Source organism: Chionomys nivalis, chromosome 2 (genome assembly GCF_950005125.1).
Source record: "Chionomys nivalis chromosome 2, mChiNiv1.1, whole genome shotgun sequence".
Taxonomy (NCBI): Eukaryota; Metazoa; Chordata; class Mammalia; order Rodentia; family Cricetidae; genus Chionomys; species Chionomys nivalis.
The window spans coordinates 129,695,149-129,713,157 of NC_080087.1; the positions used below are offsets into that span (position 1 = coordinate 129,695,149).

The 18,009-nt window shown below is 39.3% G+C and overlaps 1 protein-coding gene across 9 annotated transcripts in view; it reads right to left on the reverse strand.

Moving 5' to 3' along the window:
* Unc80 (unc-80 homolog, NALCN channel complex subunit) overlaps positions 1 to 18,009 on the reverse strand; it is a 191,109-nt gene that overhangs the window by 53,374 nt on the left and 119,726 nt on the right. For 7 of the 9 annotated variants that reach the window (XM_057761422.1, XM_057761420.1, XM_057761416.1 and 4 more), the window contains 9 exons: positions 16,830 to 17,016; positions 16,121 to 16,252; positions 12,244 to 12,387; positions 7,564 to 7,664; positions 6,477 to 6,563; positions 5,399 to 5,582; positions 4,210 to 4,304; positions 2,928 to 3,017; positions 1,930 to 2,031 (listed from right to left, as the gene is read on the reverse strand). In XM_057761422.1, coding sequence (XP_057617405.1) covers positions 1,930 to 2,031; positions 2,928 to 3,017; positions 4,210 to 4,304; positions 5,399 to 5,582; positions 6,477 to 6,563; positions 7,564 to 7,664; positions 12,244 to 12,387; positions 16,121 to 16,252; positions 16,830 to 17,016 — 1,122 coding nt within the window. The remainder of the gene's footprint in view (positions 1 to 1,929; positions 2,032 to 2,927; positions 3,018 to 4,209; positions 4,305 to 5,398; positions 5,583 to 6,476; positions 6,564 to 7,563; positions 7,665 to 12,243; positions 12,388 to 16,120; positions 16,253 to 16,829; positions 17,017 to 18,009) is intronic. The other 2 variants (XM_057761417.1, XM_057761415.1) reach the window with 1 other exon arrangement.

Genomic DNA, 18,009 nt, shown 5'->3' on the forward strand with positions numbered 1-18,009 from the left:
GCTTGTTCCAGAGTTTGGAAGGCACGCCTCTGTGGCTCTTGCTCTTGTCTTTCGTTCCTCTTGATAATCACTGACAAAGGACTAGGTAGGACTAAGAAGCTCCTGAGTAATGAACAGCTGCTGCAGACACTTCTGAGATAGAACATAAGCCTCCATGTTGTATCTCCCTGGGGAATTTCGACATCTCAGGGTTCCAGCTTGGAGTAGAGAGAGTGGTGCCCCGATTACAGCAGTCTTGGAAGTGTGAAACAAAAATCGCACACACCCGTGGAGCAGCATTTTTGACCATGCTTTTGATGATCGTGCTGCAAAGTGAAAGGCTGTGGTCATTACGGGGAGGCGCTCTTTGGCACTGTTCAAGCTTTGCCAGCGCCTTATACTTGGCAATAGACTGAGCAGTTAATGGTAGCAATCTTAATCTTAATGGTAGTATCACTTACGTCTTCTAATGCTATGCCATCCTCATTTATCTCATGAATGATATTTTAATATAAAAAGTAGTAGCCTCCTTGATGTGTGCAGAAAAAAACAAGTTGATCAAGTATCTTTGAATCATTGTTTATGTATTTTTCTTAAAAATAAGTTTGTTAATACACAAGCATTAGAACTACATTGAGAAAATTATCAGTTTTGGTACTGTGTATGAAGTCCTGTTCTGTATGCAGATTGCTGACTTTCTTTAGGATCAAAGTCTGATTTGAGATCAAGCATGCGAATGCTGTTCTGCTCTCCAGTATTAGATTGTTTGGCTGTGTCTGCTGTTTTCAGGGTCCTAGTCAGTTGCTCAGTAGGGATGGACTCTAGATCTCCGGCTTTTAGTTTGGTGCTATTTTGAGGCACTATATTTTTACCTATTTTTCACCTGACTTAAGTCACTATACTAATAATGGCTGGCTCTGGTGGTGCAGACCGGTAGGATATGCTGAAGGAACAGAGGCATCAGGATCTGAGTTCAAGGCCAGCTTGGGCTACACATTTAGCTGGGCTGTGGTGGCGCACGCCTTTAATCCCAGCACTCAGGAGGCAGAGGCAGGTGGATCTCTATGAGCTCAAGGTCAGTCTGCTCGACAAGAGCGAGTTCCAGGACAGCTAGGACTATTACACAGAGAAACCCTGTCTCGAAAAACAAAACAAAACAAAAATAGTATACAAACTATACCATGTATACTTTGTGTGCACGTGGCACATGAGAGTATGCGGGTGTGCTTGCCAGAGGTCAACTTCACGCGTCTTCACTCTCGGCCTTATTTCTAGAGATAGCAGGTGTCCCTGAGCCTAGATTGCACTATTTCAGTTAGGCTGGCTGGTCAGGGAGCCTTGTGGCTCCCCCTTCCTCCCCTCCCCCCAGCACTGCGGGCACAGATGATACACACCACCACTCTGAACTCTTTATGTGAGTTGGGGTCAGATCTCATGTCCGTATGTTTGCACAGCAAGCTCTTTACTCACGGAGTCATCTTCCCAGCCCCTATTTTTTTTGTTTATTTAAGAAAGATTTCATGGAGTCCATAACAGCCTTGAAACCCTTATGTAGCTGAGGGTGAACTTGAATACCATATCTGCCTCTGCCTTCTCAGTACCAGGGTTGCAATCATATACCACTATATGCCACCTATGTATTCCTTCAATGCCACTTTATAAAAATGTGAAATGAAAACGCTAGAAACCGTCCCGTTAATAGGTTAGAGGACTTCTATTATATGCTTCATATTATCCTATATGAGTTTCTCTGAGAAACTTATGCACCAGGATCCGATTTATAAAACTTGCATATTTGAGGTGACAATCCACTGAGCAAAGTTGTCTATCATCCATTATCAGGAGACAGGATCGTGATGGAACTGCAGAATCTCAAGGCTGGTAATGTGTGTGCAGGTCCACCCCCCCCCGCCCCAACATGACCCAGAATAAAGAGGTGTGGTTAAGCACCTGTTTCTGAATGAGCTCCTGCCCCCTTTCCGGATGCATATGCACAAGGTTCAGCTGTGGAGATACGGACCTCCGGAAGGGATAAATATCTCGAACATAGGTCTGCAGTGGGTTACACACACAGAGAAAAGCCAGCTCAACACAAATTACATTTTATTTTCATTTCCTATTTATCCAAAGGCAGGCAGACACAACGTTCACTTTTTTTCTGATGGTTTCTGTTCTTGATACCTTACACTTCTCATTTCCACAGAACCTTAAGGAAGGCAATATCCCCTTCACTCTGCCCAGTCTGGGTATCTACTCTCAGCACTGGGTGTTTGAGGGTTAACCTAAAGTAAGCCTGGGGACCACTTAAAGTGTCATTTTGTTCATTAGATCAAGTCACTATCATCATGTTTAAAGTAAGGGAAAGAAAACCAAAATGGCTAAAATTCCAAAGAGGCACACGGTTGCCATTACTGTATGCATAGGCTGGTCAGTCTTTGCTGTCAACTTAATGTCATGGGCTGGGGACCTGGACAGAAGAAAAAGGAGTGTGATCTGAGCACAGGCACTCCTGCGAGGCTTCCTGACTGCAGATGCTATGGGACTGATGAGCGCCCCCAGCTCCTGTCACCATGCATTCCTGGCTTTAGTGGATTGACTTTAACTATGAGCTAAAATAACCCTTCCTCCCAAGTTCCCTTCTGTATTGTATGTGGTCACAGCAATGAAAAGCTGTCAATACAATATAAAAATACGACATGTTCACCCATATCAACCACGATGATTAGCTACGAGCTCAAGCTGGCCTATCTCCTCCAATGATGACAGCCTCCCCGGCACACATACTCTAATCAGTTTCCCTTTACAGATGGGGCACTAAGGGGTAGAAATAGATCAGTTGGTCCAAAGCCAAGAGACCCAAGTGACCATGCATGTAACTGAATAAATGATGCCTCAGCAGTAATAAGCTGCACTTAGGCAAGGTTTGGGCATGATGACCGCAGACTTACCTTGTTGTAGTGGATGAGGTTCCATCGTTTATCCATGAGGAAGTAATGTGTTGACTGGGATTCTGGGATGTTGAAAAACTCTAGACACTCCTAGAGCAATAGCAACAAATTTTATAAATGTTTACCAAGACTATATTACCTGGTGGGTAGATAATATGCTAGAAAGATACATTCTTAAAGGGACATGAGAACATATAGGGATATACTTATCTAAAAGTAATACAGTAAAGGCTGGTAGAGTAAGTCATCTATTCTTACAGTGTCCAAAGACTGAGTGACAGACTGTGAAGGGACAGTGGTACCTCCTGGGCATGAGATTAGGGAAAGTATACTTAGTAACCACATCAAGAATAATCCTAACTATAATGCATCTCGTGCTTATGTAGGCTGGCTCCAGAGTCTTCCATGTAGATAACATGTATGGTCAAACTAATATGATACTACTAATGGAAAAGAAACTGACTAGAGAGGTACTGTCATTTATGTTACACTGGCTGTAGTGAAGCCAGGGAGGGGACACACTGACTGAGTCTTGGTATCCACCCTCCAAGGCAAGTATGCAAATGGGTGGTGTCAAAAGCTTGATAGTTTCAAAGAATCTCGAAGAAGTCTGAAAGAAAAGTCATGCCCCCACCTACACTTTTCTACTTATATTAGGGTCCAGAACTGGGCTCCATCTTTATCGAGTAGGGAAAGATGATTAAGGATGCAGACTCCAGATGAGTGGGGTTACCGTCCTAGGATACTCATTACCTTACATGAAAAGCCTTGCAGCTACAGGTAGAAGTCAACTGCACTCCTTTTGAGGGGGGATTCTTATAAACATTAGAAAACTCTTTCTTTGCCTGCCTGATTTATTCTAAGTTATATATTTCCTGCGTCACCAGTGATTTCTGTACTATATAGATTGCTCTCAGTATTACATCAGCTGATGGCTAGAATTTACTTCTGTGAGCAAAACCAAGGCCCAGTAAAAAGCTAAAACAGTAACGCCGAATGTTCCTAACCTGGAATCGACAGCTTTCAGGGGAATTGGGAATAACATCCAAAGGCAACGCTGCTGTTTGAGACAGAATCTGCCCAATTTCGCCTGCTTTAACACAGAGCTAAAATGTCAGTTAAAAGTGGCAGAAATTATAGAAGTGTACAAAGAAGAGGGGTTCTGCAGAGTGAAGAGTAGGGTATGTTAGTTTGAACACAGAAAGCGCCATTTATTGTAATTCTAAAGCATGTTTACTGAGGCCATGGGCACGCGTAACATCTGTCAGAAAGACTTCCACACCTTCAGCAGAGCTTCAAACTGAGTGTCTTCATGGACGGGCAACTGGGTTGGAATGTCACATTCATTCTGTCCATGAACCACCAGGGTTTTGGTACCTACCCAAAATAAAAATAACTCTGAACATAGTCCTTCATGGAAGTTTGCAGCAACGACAGGAAACATTAAAACTAAAACAGTATCAATAAGCTTATTAAGTTCTTCTTAATTTAATTTGCTTGCTTTTGAAACAGGTAATATGGTCTTATCCAGCCCAGTCTGACTTCAAACTAGCTACATAACCAGCGTTTTAAGAACACAAGTGACAATATGACATTTTTTCATGTAAAAAATCCCAACTACACAGCATACAAATGTGTAATTATCCATCCCTGTTGGATGATTATCACAAATCAGGTCTTTCAATAAAGTATTTCATAAACAGAAACTAATGCATTCATCATAATTGTGAGTTAGGAATCACACTTAAATATCACATACATGGAAAGAAGGCATGAGAAATGATTTTTCCACTGCTAGTTCTAGTTATAAGGCTACTAAATGGCAGGGCTGATTTTAACACCACGGGCTTTTTTTTTTTTTTTTGCTGTTGGAGCCAGTGTTCTCGCCTCTGTATAATTTAGCCTTTCTCTTCATTTCAATGCACATATCCTCGTATATTTTAATACTCTACGCACAAGGATAAAGCTTTGTTAAAAATCTTCATCCTGAAGACAGACAAGCTGTGCTGAGAGCAGAGGAACTGCATCGAGAGTTGACAACACCCATTGTGTTCTTTCCTATTTCTCCCTCTTCCTGTTTTTCCCTCTTCCAGCTTTTCATAAAGCCTCCTCTCATGGAATTTACAAAGGCCCAGGGTCCTTGCTGTAGAAACAATGCCATTCAAATGGCAGTGCCAAAAACTCACTCACAATGGCTTTCAGTTCGACTACTCTCTGAGATAGACTTAAATAAATCTTTAACCTTGGCCACTCTTCAAGGACTGATTTCCTGGCACTCTGTTCAGATATCTGCCTTTTCATCTCACAACTCCTGACTTTTTGAAGGGGCTATTATACTCCTTCTGACTATACTAAACAAAAATTCTTGAGTGCATTCAATACGAGCGGTTGGAACTCTATTTTTCCTGTGAGTGAAAAAGTCCCAATCTTCCAAAGGAGAATATACACATATAATTAGACCTAGGGATTACCTGGCATTGAAGCAGTAACCAGGAGCTTCACCTCACACTGCTCTTTCTTCATCGTCTGCTTGAGATCCTTGAAGAAGAGGCCCTCCACATACCCGACTACCTCCCACAGGAAGGTCAGTGTGGCAGAGATGGCGTCCATCCCCCACTCACACGGGGTCCGCACGAAGTACATGATTAGTCCCACCTGAGTCAAAAGAACAAGCACAGAGCCATGTTCTTCCTACACTCCAGTTTTTATTTTCTTGACTTTTCTTCTTAAAACTAAATCATCGCTGCATTTGTAGTCTTTGCTCAAATGCTTCCTTAACACTTCAGTGGCATTAGTCAGGGGACAGCTGAAGCACTTGGCTAAGATGGCTTTCACGTGAATCAGGTATTTATTTTTTCCTGGGCAGCCAACGAGTGGACACTGAGAAGGAAGACCAAATTTGTCACAGACACAATAAAGGGATTACAAACATTGCCCACACTTGTAGATTTGTGATGTGAGCTGTTTATCACGCTGCTACAGATGTGTATTCATGTGGCTGAAACGGTTATAACACAAAGGAAGAAAAGGTCAAAGATAGTTATTTGTCTGTCAGTCTGCCTGGATTGAGAATAGTTAACATGCCTCAGTATCCAAACACAATGCATATTCAAATGCATTTTAAGGTTTTAAGGAGAAGAATGTGAAGAAAGAGCAGGGAAGTCTGGGAGGGGCCAGAGAGAAGCTGTTGGATCATGATAAAGCGTAAGAGCCACTATGGAAACCTACACTTACGATTCTTTCTAGCTTGCGTGTGTGTGTGTGTGTGTGTGTGTTGGGATGACTAAAAATGACATGAACTAACTAATGTAGGGAAGTTGCCTAATGCTGAAAGTAGGACCAAGAAAATAACGTTTATTGAGGGTCCACTGGATGCCAAAGATTGTGCCAGGCAGGGCTTTCCCTATACTAAAAGTGGAAACTTTTGCCAACCCCCCTTCAATTATACAATTATGAGGAATTTATTGGGGAGGGATCTCCACTTTCCTTTCTCCATGTTCCTAATTCCTACCAAAAATCATTTCTAATCTATTAGCTGCTGATACTCACCAAGTAATTGAATAGGATGTGTGATGTCTGAGCTGGAAAGTCTCCGATATTTAAGAGAAGTTTGCGCAGCATGTACATTAGCTCATCCTAAAAGAAAAGCAGACGCGTTAGCCCCCACACAGCAGCCCTCACACAGCCATGCTGTCAGAGACTAACTGCTTGAAAAGAGAGGAATTTTCTTAACTTTTGCCCTTTAGTTAATTTCAATTACGTTCACCACTTTAACATGGCAGTACAGAAACCAATCCATAGATACTGATACTATATGTGAGTCTTACTATGCAAATGAGCAGGACTACTTTTCTTTTATGGATAACATATAAATATCACCCCTCATCAGATCATTTTATTTTAAAATACAACTTTGCACTGTGTCTACAGGTAACTGGTAAATCATGGAAGGGTTGCACACTTTGCTGGATGCATTTGTCATGGCTGCCAGGTGGAAAGGGAATGTGGGGAGGGACCTAATCTGAGAAAGTACTATGAGCACTAGATTAATTGACTTCCCTAATTTGGTTTCCTAGGCTTCAAATCAACGAGATAAAATGAAGCCAAGGGAAGATAAGTTGAAATGCCTGTAAACAACCTCACTTCCCAGAAGCCAAACTCAATCTTCCAGTGAATATAATCACAATAGAAACCATTTTTAATCATCAGTTTGTTTTCTTATTGTTCAGAAAATGACTTTTATTTGACACCTTACAGGTGTTCTGTAAATTAGCTTTTCGGGTGATGGAGAATGTTAACATATTGGAATAACCCCACTAGCATTCCAGGCTACAAAATGACCAGAATTCTGTAAATGTATTCAACCCTAAAAACATCAAGCTTCATTTAATATTTGTATAAAATATTGAGAATTTTGTAAGTCTTGGGGTTACCAAGCAATGTGCCATGCACACATGGAAAAAAACCCAGAAATCTCAACTGTATTAGCAAAGATGAATATTGTGCATGATTACATAAAAGGCACCTATTAGTACACATCAGAGCACACTAATATCACACACCAACACTGTCGAGTCCTTTGCTTGCCTCCAGCAGAACCCATACTCACAGCTACAGACAAGGAAGAGCAACTCACTTGTCTATTGCTGATAGTCAGTTTTTCCAGGAAATGTCGAAGAACTGTCGATGGATCTTCAATTAAACAGTTCCACAAGACTTGCTGGGCCACAGCACTGACTTCAGAAGAGAAAAGAAAGTGGCCATAAGTTCTTCAACCAGAAGAAGTTTTCACATGATTTACTAAACTTTAATGAGCCCTTTTTTTCTACTTTGAAAACTTTTCCGAAGTTGATGGTTTTCTCTCATGTGAGTCTCAGGGATCTCACTGCTGCCCTGCCAGGCAATTGGTACCCATTGGCCAGTAGTAGCACGATGGTTATAGGGGAAAGTGACTCCTTTTGATCAGATCTGAGGGTTCCACAGAATGGATTTCATGGCGGGTACTGTAATTTGGTCAACAAGCCATGATTAGGATATTAGGGGGAACCTACTGATGCAATACTAAATGATCTTGTTGTCAAACTAGCTTCTCAATATTTATGTTCATATCTACAGATATAAACTTATAAAAGGTAAGCTGCTCTTACCCTTGGTCAAAGACACTCTTCTTTTGCAATGAGAACTGCTTAAGACAGAAACTCATGATTGGTCCAAGTCTTGAGGATAAGTGGTTGCAAATATTCAGCCACACAATGGATATTCTCTATGACCCTCCTTCCATCCAAGGTTCAAGGAACATTGAGGAAGAGTGGGTAGAAAGAATGTTAAGAGCCAGTAGATGACGAAACTACTCTAAAATGCTGTCTTCTGGACATGGTTGGTGCAAAATCCACCCAGCAGGTGTGGCTGCCTGTACAAGACTAAGGCAGTCAAAACTCCAGTATGGGCGGGGGAGGGGCTCTGGAGTCTGAACTTTTTGCTCAGGAGCTAGTGGCATTTGATGGGGGTAGAAGGAGGAGAGTTACTTTTCTTTGGGCATGTGGCTATTAACAAGATGCCTCTGCCTCAGTGGACAGTGCCACATCATTTCCACGTGGTCAGCAATAACTGGACGCAGGGGTTACTAATATTGATAACCTGAAAAAAGAAAACATCCTTGCTAGAGGATTGGCACAGAAGTCAGGTGGACCTGTTCAAGAGGACCTGAATTCAATTCCCAGCAGCTACAGGGTGGCTCACAACCATCTCTGATTCCAGTTCCAAGGGGTCAGATGCTCTCTTCTGGTCTCCTCAGGCACCAGGTATGAATGTGGTGCACAGATGTATACACAGACAGAAACCTTACACATAAAAAATAAAGTAAAATAAAAGGAACGAAAACATCAAACTGAGAAAAAGAAGGGTTTGTGGGTCCCAGAGTGAGCTGGAGAGAGGTAGAGAGATGGATGAATATGACTAAAATTGTACACACATATGAAATTTTCAAATAATAACAATTATTCTTTAAAAAGTAAAAAGGAATAAAGCTCACATGGTCATGATATTTAAAAAATGGTCCTCCAAACACTTTTTGTATTAAAAAGTAGAAAGCTGCTGGTTTTTGTTTTTATTGAATATTTTCTCACATAAGGAAAAGAAAACAAGATTGAATCAGCACTACTTCGCAAACACTGTTTGTGAGTATATTCATGAGTATATTCAGTTGTCTTCACCCTGGAGACTAGCCTAATGTTGACAATGCAAGTCTTCATCGAAATAAAGTCAAATTTCATTGCATTTTGCATAAATTTGGCTTTAAATTTTAATTTTTAAAATTATTTTCAGATTCATTTATTTTAATATATATTATATACATGAGTGTTTTGCCTACATGTACGTATGTATACTACATGTGTGCCTGGTGTATGCAAAGATTAAGTCAGAGGGCACTGGATCCCTTGGAACTAGTCACAGAAGGTTGTGATCCACTATATCAGTGCTGGGAACCAAAGCAAATGCTCTTAGCTGCTGAACCATCTCTCTAACCCCAGCATAAATTCCTAAAGCAATTAGTTAGGTTTTAAAATGTGGTTTGGCTTAATATACAAATAAACTAGGCATGAATTTTTATTATCTAGATACTTTAGACAGTATCTATTTCATCAAGATAAAGTAGTTGAATTCACAGTGATTTCGTTCCTAGGAATAAATACATAATACTATGGGGACAGTGCTACTTCATTGCAACACAGGTCAGGACAAGGTTCCCTGGATGGCCCTGGGGAAGGAAGGCCAGGAGTGGAGGTCAACAACACATGATCTTCAGTTTGAGCAGTGGTCCTCAGTTCTGCTGGTTTCTAAGCTATGAGTTTAGAATATAGTATGAATTTATCATCTAGACTATATTCTGATAAATAATACTAATATTTTTTATATTAACCATCCAATTAAAATCAAGAGCTATACAAATAAATACTATGAATAAGAAATATAAAATTTTAAGCTTTAATTTTCAAGTATCTTTCCAAATAATTAAAATGTATGAGTGACCTTAATGCCCCTCGACCAAAGAATGGGTAAGGAAAATGTGATACATTTACACAATGGGGTACTACACAGCAGAAAAAAATAGTGACATGTTGAGATTTGCAGGCAAATGGATGGATCTAGAAAACATCATATTAAATGAGGTAACCCAGACCCAGAAAGACAATTATCATATAGACTCACTTATAAGTGGCTTTTTGACATAAAGCAAAGAAAACCAGCCTACAATTTACAACCCCAGGGAACACAGATAACAATGAGGACCCTAGGAGAGACATACATGGATCTAATGTACATGGGAAGTAGAAAAAGACAAGATCTCTGGAGTAAGTTGAGAGCATGGGGACCATGGGAGTGCATAGAGGGGAAGGGGAGAGGAAGGGAGGAGTGCAGAGAAAAAAATGTATAGCTCAATAAAATAATAAAAAAAGTGTGATAATGAGTTTGTGTGTGTGCATGCTTGTGTGTGGCGCTGGAGACTGAGCCAGGAGTTTACAGACAGGTGCATAGATGCAAGGCAAATGTTCTACCACTGAGCTCTATACACAATCCAGAGATGGTGTTTCTAGGTCAAAACTGCTTACTAAAATATCTTTATAAGACTGAAAAAAGTCTTATTGCTTCAATAAAGCAATATGATGTTCAAAATATGGAAATACAGAAAAAATTGGAGAGAAAATAAAAACTGTTAAATTCATCAGCATAGAAAGCTACTAACTTTGGGGTCTGCTTTTCACATTCATGAAAATCATACATACACATATTTCAAAGCAGCTTATAGAAAATACTATTCCAAACTCTACTTAGCATTATTCAGAGCACTCTTTAAGCTAACTTTTTTGACTATGATTTCCAAAGTGTTGAGAATGCTATCATACAGAAGCAACAAGATCTAACTGATATCCTGTGTTTAGGCATTTATATCATTTTCAAAGATCCATTATCACATATGATATATAATGTACAAGGTCCTTTACAAGTTTTTATACTAAAAACCCAACTTTATGCCAAAGGGTTTTTCTAGCTTTCATCCTTTTACGCATATTACGAAACAACATTCCAATGCTTGTCCCACATTTATGCCTCTTTCTGAGGTGTTATTTTTCTTGATAGTTTTCTTTCCTCTTCTCTAACTTTGGATATTTCAATTTGAAATAAGGTTTGCAGCTCTGTAAACAAAATGTAAGATAGTATTGTTTTATGTAGCTGTGTTATTCATGTGTGTATAACAGGCCCAGAAACTGCTTAGAACTTTTGCTCATTTTAGGGTGGGTGTTAAAATTATTTTTGAGTTTTAATATTAATAATAAAAATCTCGTGCTCTCTCTTGCAGTAAAAATGTTAAAATTGGAAGAATATTAACCTTAGCTGAGTCTGGTGGCCTAGGCTTGCAATTCCAGTGCCTTGGCAGGGGTGGGAGTACTAAGGCAGGAGAATTTCAAATTCATGGTTAGCCTCAGCTATAAGTTAGTTTAAAGAAAACCTAGCAATTTAATGAGACTCTATCTCAACTTTTTAAAGGAAGAGGAGGATTGAGGGAGCATCTCAGTGTTAGAGGTCTTGGTTATTATGTGCAGGATCCTGCGTTCAGTCCTTAGCAAAGGATAAAAAAGAAAAACAAGGCAAAAAGAATATTAACTTTTGTCCATTATAAATATAGCCACTTTATTCCTATTTTATTATTCCGTCTTTCAGACTTCTCCTGACTGGTATATCTGGAAAGACAGTCAAGCAGGAATGAAGGCTTTGATGTGACTGAATTAATAGCTGAGTGTAGGGATAAGCCCCACCCATTGGGGGCGTGTTCGCCTCGGGCTAATGTTTACTGATAAATCTGCCGGGTGTGATCCCACAGCCCTTTTTTCTCTGCTTTCCTGTTCTCCGCAGGAACCTGTGGTCCTGTACGTCTATTTCCCCATTAAAGCTGTATATATTTTTTTATAATCTGTCTGCATTCATTTACATCGATACAGCTGAGATTTCTGAGGTGGGAAAAAAAATCACTGTTTGACTTCTTGATAGTCAAATATGATATATTTTCTGGTAATAAAAATTTTCATGGACCTAGCAACCTATTTTAATGCAATTGCTTGGTAAAGGTAATAAAAGTAGCGAGAGAAGGAGGCAGAGAAACTGATTACATTAGCATGCTATGTTCAACATCTATAATTATAACATGTACATAGAACAATCTAGCATGTGATAGACAGGTTGCATGTTTAAGAGAAAACTGCTGTTTCCCATTAGATGGCAGGGTAAGAATGAAACGGCTTGGCCGGCCAGATGATACCTGCCACTCCATCTTCTCGCACCTCTCCATCCTCCATTAAGTGAACGATGGGAAGGACTGCTGCACAGATGCATGCTGGGAATACTGCTTGCGGAGGCTGAGGCACATGGTGGTTTGGTGTGTGTTCAGTGGTGTGTTCCTCATCTGGAGGGAAAGACAAAATCCTAATGCAACAAGAATTTGCAGTTCAAATCCTATTTGACAAAACAATCTATAACATTGCTAAAATAAAAAGTGTGACATCATGGAGAGTGCCTTCCTCTACAAAACAACAAAATCAACCCTCCTCCCCAGCACTGTCATTAACCTTGTATTGTAGAGGGAGAGAAGCACAGGCATAGAGAGAGGGGGAATTAGTTCATAGTATGAAATCAGAGAAAACAAAATTCTAAGTGAGGAGTAAGGCGTTTTTCATAGTGCCACGTGTCACAGGCATGTGTGAGAGATTATAATGCTATGGCATGAACATCGGTTAGCAGAAGGCATGTGCATTTAAGCAGGAATAGTGAAACCCAGCCATATTAATGTCCTCATCTGATAAATACAATAAATATTAAAATTGATAATTGCTTCTCTTAGAATAAAGGAAAGGGCAATGAAGGTAGTAAAAGTCAAGCAAGGTAGCAAAGTTATTTAACAGCATATTGATATGAAAATAAAGCCACTTATTATTAATACAAAATAAACATTTTTTTATAACATATAAAGAATGTTGGAGTGTTCTATAAGATAAGACCTCTCTTATGTGCCTGTCGCGATTTTAGGGGCCTGTGAGGGGCTGGAAGATAAAAGCTTTATCAGTTGTTTTCAATCCTACCTGCTCATTCAGTGCATATGGGGTGTTAAAGTGACAGATGTGGAGTAAATAGAATATAGACATCTGTCATAAACTTTATTCACTTTTTTTTTTTTTTTTTTTTTTGAGATAGCGTTTCTCCATGTTGCCCTGGCTGTACTGGAACTCACTCTGTAGACCAGGCTGGCCTTTAACTCACAGAAATTCCAGAGATCTACCTGCCTCTGACTCTCCAGTGCTGGGATCAAAGGCCTGTACTGTCACTGTTTTTTTTTTTTTGTTTTTTTTTTTTTTTTTGATTTGATTCACTTTCAATAGAAAATGTATGAGGTACTCAGAGAAACAAGAAAACACTGTTCATATCCAGGAACAACTGAGATCAACAGAACCTGTCCTGGGGATGCTTAGATGCAGTGATACTTATTAGGCAGTGGTTTTAAGGTAGCCATTATGAATCTACTGTATTTTCTTGTGTCATATAAACATAAAAGTGGTTATAACAGAAAATAAATGTTATAAAACTGTATTTCATGTAGCATATTTTGTCTTTTAATATGGAAGACTTTAATCTTAGTTTATCAATAAATTACCATAAGTGCAAATGGGACTAAATTCTCCAAATAAAAGACAGAATTAGTGGAATGGATAAAAAAATGAACATACAAACTTGATTCAAAATCATTCTGTGTATAAGAATCACAATATTGTCTCAAAATACAAACATAAATCTTGTGAACAGAATGAAAAAGAAGTTGGAAAGGTGAACTTCATGCTAGATGATGTATATTTTAAGAGAAAAGCTCTTACTACAGGCAAGGATGAACATGTTTTGATAAAGACTCCTATCAGGAAGATTAATTATATGCGTATGGCCATATAATAGTCGAACACTAAAGCATATAAAGTAAATAATGGCAGAATTAAAAGGATAAAGAAACAATTTGACCATAACCACTGGAGACTATATGATTCTTTGTTAAGAGGGCATTTAGACAGAATGCACAGGAAATCAAAGACTTAAACAGCACTGCAACCAGGCACACGCAAAGTGTCAACAGAAAACACTGCTACCCAGCATAGAGCAGGATGTACTCAGAAAGGAAGCCACAATAAGTTAAAGGCCTAACTCACACGATCTGTGCTTTCTTGTTCTATTATGATGAAATCAGATGTCAATAACAGTAGGGAATTTGGGGAATTTACAAATATGTAAGAATTACTTGGACTCTAAAACAGCCAGTTAACAACTCACAGAAGAAATGAAAAGGATTTTGATATTTATGAAAATAAAAACGCTACATCTCTATTTTTGGAATCCACCATGATCAGTGTTTTGAGGGCAATTTATACCTTTGTGAATACTCAGCTATGTATATCTTTGATACTGAAGCTAGATGATGACCATACAGGAAATGAAAACTGCTGGGCTGGAGAGATGGCTCAAAGGGTAAGAGCACTGGCTGCTCTTCCAGAGATCCTAAGTTCAATTCCCAGCAACCACATGGTGGCTCACAACCATCTGTTATGAGACCTGGTGCCTTCCTTGCCAGCAGTACATTATATGCTTAATAAATAAATACATCTTTAAAAAAAGAAACGAAAATGTGCACCAGTATCCCTTATGCACACAGGGGCAAAACTCCTCAACAAAGTATTTTCAGTCTCTAGACCCATATAAAAGAAAGACTGCACACTATGAACAAGATGGCTTGTTTTTGCAATGGGATATAAGCATGGGATAACATAAAACAAGTAATGTAACATGCCATGTCAATTAAATAAAGGAAAAAGCACAGGAGAACTTTAATTAGTTCATAAAAAACATTTGACAAGTATGAGATCATTTCATGATTAAAACACTAAAACCCTGAGAATCGAAAGGAAGTGTCTTTACATTACAAAGACTATTTACTAAAAATTCATAGTTAATACAATAACTGATGGTCAGAGACTAAATGCTTCCCACTTAGGATTGCTAGTAGCATTGTCTTTGAACTAGTAGGGCTACTCAGTCAATAACGAGAAATATAAGAAAACTGCATTAGAAAGAAGTGAATAATTTCTGTTTGCAAATAACACGACTGTAACTTCAAGATTATATATAATACATAATAATATATAATTTACATATAATCCTAAGGAACATACACAAAATATCACTGAAAATAATAAACCATCTTGCAAGGCAGGGGTGGCACATGCCTTTAATCCCAATACTTTGGAGGCAGAGGCAGGCAGATCTGGGTGAGTTCAAGGCCAACTTGGTCTACAGAGGGAGTTCCAGGACAACCAGAGCTGTTACACAGAGAAAACCTGTCTCAAAGAAAAAAAAAAAAGAAAGAAAGAAAGAAAGAAAGGAAGGAAGGAAGAAAAAGAAAAAAACAAAAGAAATAAACAATCTCATCAATCTCAACTTTTCAGGTCATAAAACATGTGGAAAAATTAACTTTTATTTCCTCACATTAGTAATGAAAAACCTTGTAAGTGAAATTTGAAGAACAAGTTCCTATAAACTGGCAAGAACAACAAATTAAATAGGAATAAATTCAACAAAAGAAGTGTAAGATTTGTAAACCAAAAAAATCACACATATTAAAATAGTATGGATGGACAGATAACCCGTGTTCATGGATACAGTGATTAAGATACATAGGCCTAATGAATGAACCCATCTTAAAATTCAGACAGGAATGCCAAGAGATCAAGAATAGCTAAAACAATCTTAGAGATGAAAAACAAAGTGAGGGGGATTTCACTTCCTTTAACTAGAAAGCTATAACCAAGACCGAGACCGAAACAGATCAGTATAATAGAATCATGAGATAGGCCGCTTTGCTCACAGTCTTTTGGAAATAGTGCCAAGAAAAGTTAAGGGAGGGTATACTTAATAATTAATAAACAGGACAACTAGATACATCTCAGCAAAAGAATAAAGGCTGGATGCTAATATCACAGAAACCTTGAACTCAGATTTGCTCACATAACTAAATATAAACTCTAAGTCATAAAGCACTTCTGATATTAGAATACGTTTCAGAACAAAGCAGTCATCAAGAACCACACGCTGGCCAGAGGACATACCTTCAGCACTGACTGCTGAGCGTACAGACCAGACTGACCCTCTGCGGAAGGAGTAATTCCGGTGTGATGTACTGGAGGTGCAGGATGGACTCACAGACAGCCGTCGGGATGTCAGATTGGCGACTTCTTCTACTGGCAAGCAGAATGGGAAATGTGAATTTTGGTTTTATAATGCAAATTTATCATCACCACAAGTGAAGTTGTACTTACATCAAGTACTCCCACACTCAGACCGGAACGCTAGGTAACTTTACCACAGACTTAGAAAACCAAAGAACTTCTACAGAAGCAGAACATTCCTTGTAAAATTCCCCACAAATGCTAAATCAATGAATTTAGAATGGTTCACAGATCACTTTTTTGATAACTACCAGAAAGCTATTTATATTTGGGGACGTTAAAAATGGCTAATGGACAAACTTGTTTTTAGTAAGGAAGACTCAGCAAATTTGCTGTTTGTGCATGGGAGATTCACCTTTCCTGAATGACAACCAGTTCTTGACCTGCTATCAGACTGGTTTGTTCAAGGTTACTGCTACTCTCTAGGTATGCAATAATTCTAAACTTCAGAAAATACCATCTTTTTTCTCTCTTTGTGAAGGAGAGCCAGGGGAGAGCATGTCACGAGGTCTCATCCTTGTTTATCTGAAAGCCAGTTCTTTCCCTGTGGCATGCCCCCACCACCATGAAGTCCCAGCTGGGAAGGCACCTTCTTCCTCAGGCTCTGAGTTGGGCGTGCAGGTGGGCTCATAGCAAGCCTCTTGGGTGATGGGAATGGCAGTAATCAGGCTGGCTTCACGACCCAGACGTTTCTTCTCTTCTTCCTGCTGCAAGTTCTTTAAGATGTGCTCTGCCCTCTGATGAGAGCGGGACACAGCCCGGGCAGAGAAGGATTTCTGTGGGGACACAAAAGCAAGTGCATGGGCACTTTTCTTACAGGATCATAGGCACAAAGAGTGATCCAACAATCACTCAAAGGTGGGAGTTTGCCCTCAGGAAATGTTAGGTCATCCATGACCTAATTCATATCTATCTATCTATCTATCTATCTATCTATCTATCTATCTATCTATCTATCTATCTATCTACACACACAACACACATATTAAAATTCTGCAGTTGGTGATTTTCCCCCTACTCATCGTTATTCCTCAAGAATGTCTGTGGCTTCTGGAAACAATTGTATTTCACATGTTCAGGTGATATCAATTCATGATTTAAACATAAGGAACAGCTTTTATTAAACTGGCTTTAAATGGGACACATTTATCATATAAGGTTAATCAAATAGAACATGCAAAGGAGAAAGAAAGAGTTATGGCTCTCAAATAAACTACTTAGTTATATGATTTGCTTCATTTTATCACTCCAGTATTTGCACAATATAAATAGCATTCCTCAGTAAATACGGTGGCACACTGGAAATACTCTGTAGGAGGCTGCTACTGAATGTGAAGAAAGACACTATAAAGCCGAATGCAAAATAAGAAGTAAAAACATTAACACCAATCTACTGTCCCACACATGAAAGATAGAGACTAAGAACAGAAGATTCATCCCATGCAGTGGCTCCACCATTTATGTCTTCCTTAGTAATGATGCATTTGCTGAGATAGCTGCTGAGAGCTGTAGGGACAGAGTTAGTGATCAGAGCAAGGCAGTGGCCACTGGAGTTGAAGTATGACAGCAAATTCACATCTCTCTGCTGCCCTACAGTCACAGATGGTTCTAGAGATATCCAGTTTACCATGATGCATGCTACAAGCAGGTGAATGGTGCAGCATCAGCTCGCATGGTTAGTTTCCAGGGCAAGGTAGCTAAGCTGGTCTGTTATAAGGCAGACTGTAGCAGCTGGAAACAGAGAGAATGAATGCTGGGTATAAAATCCG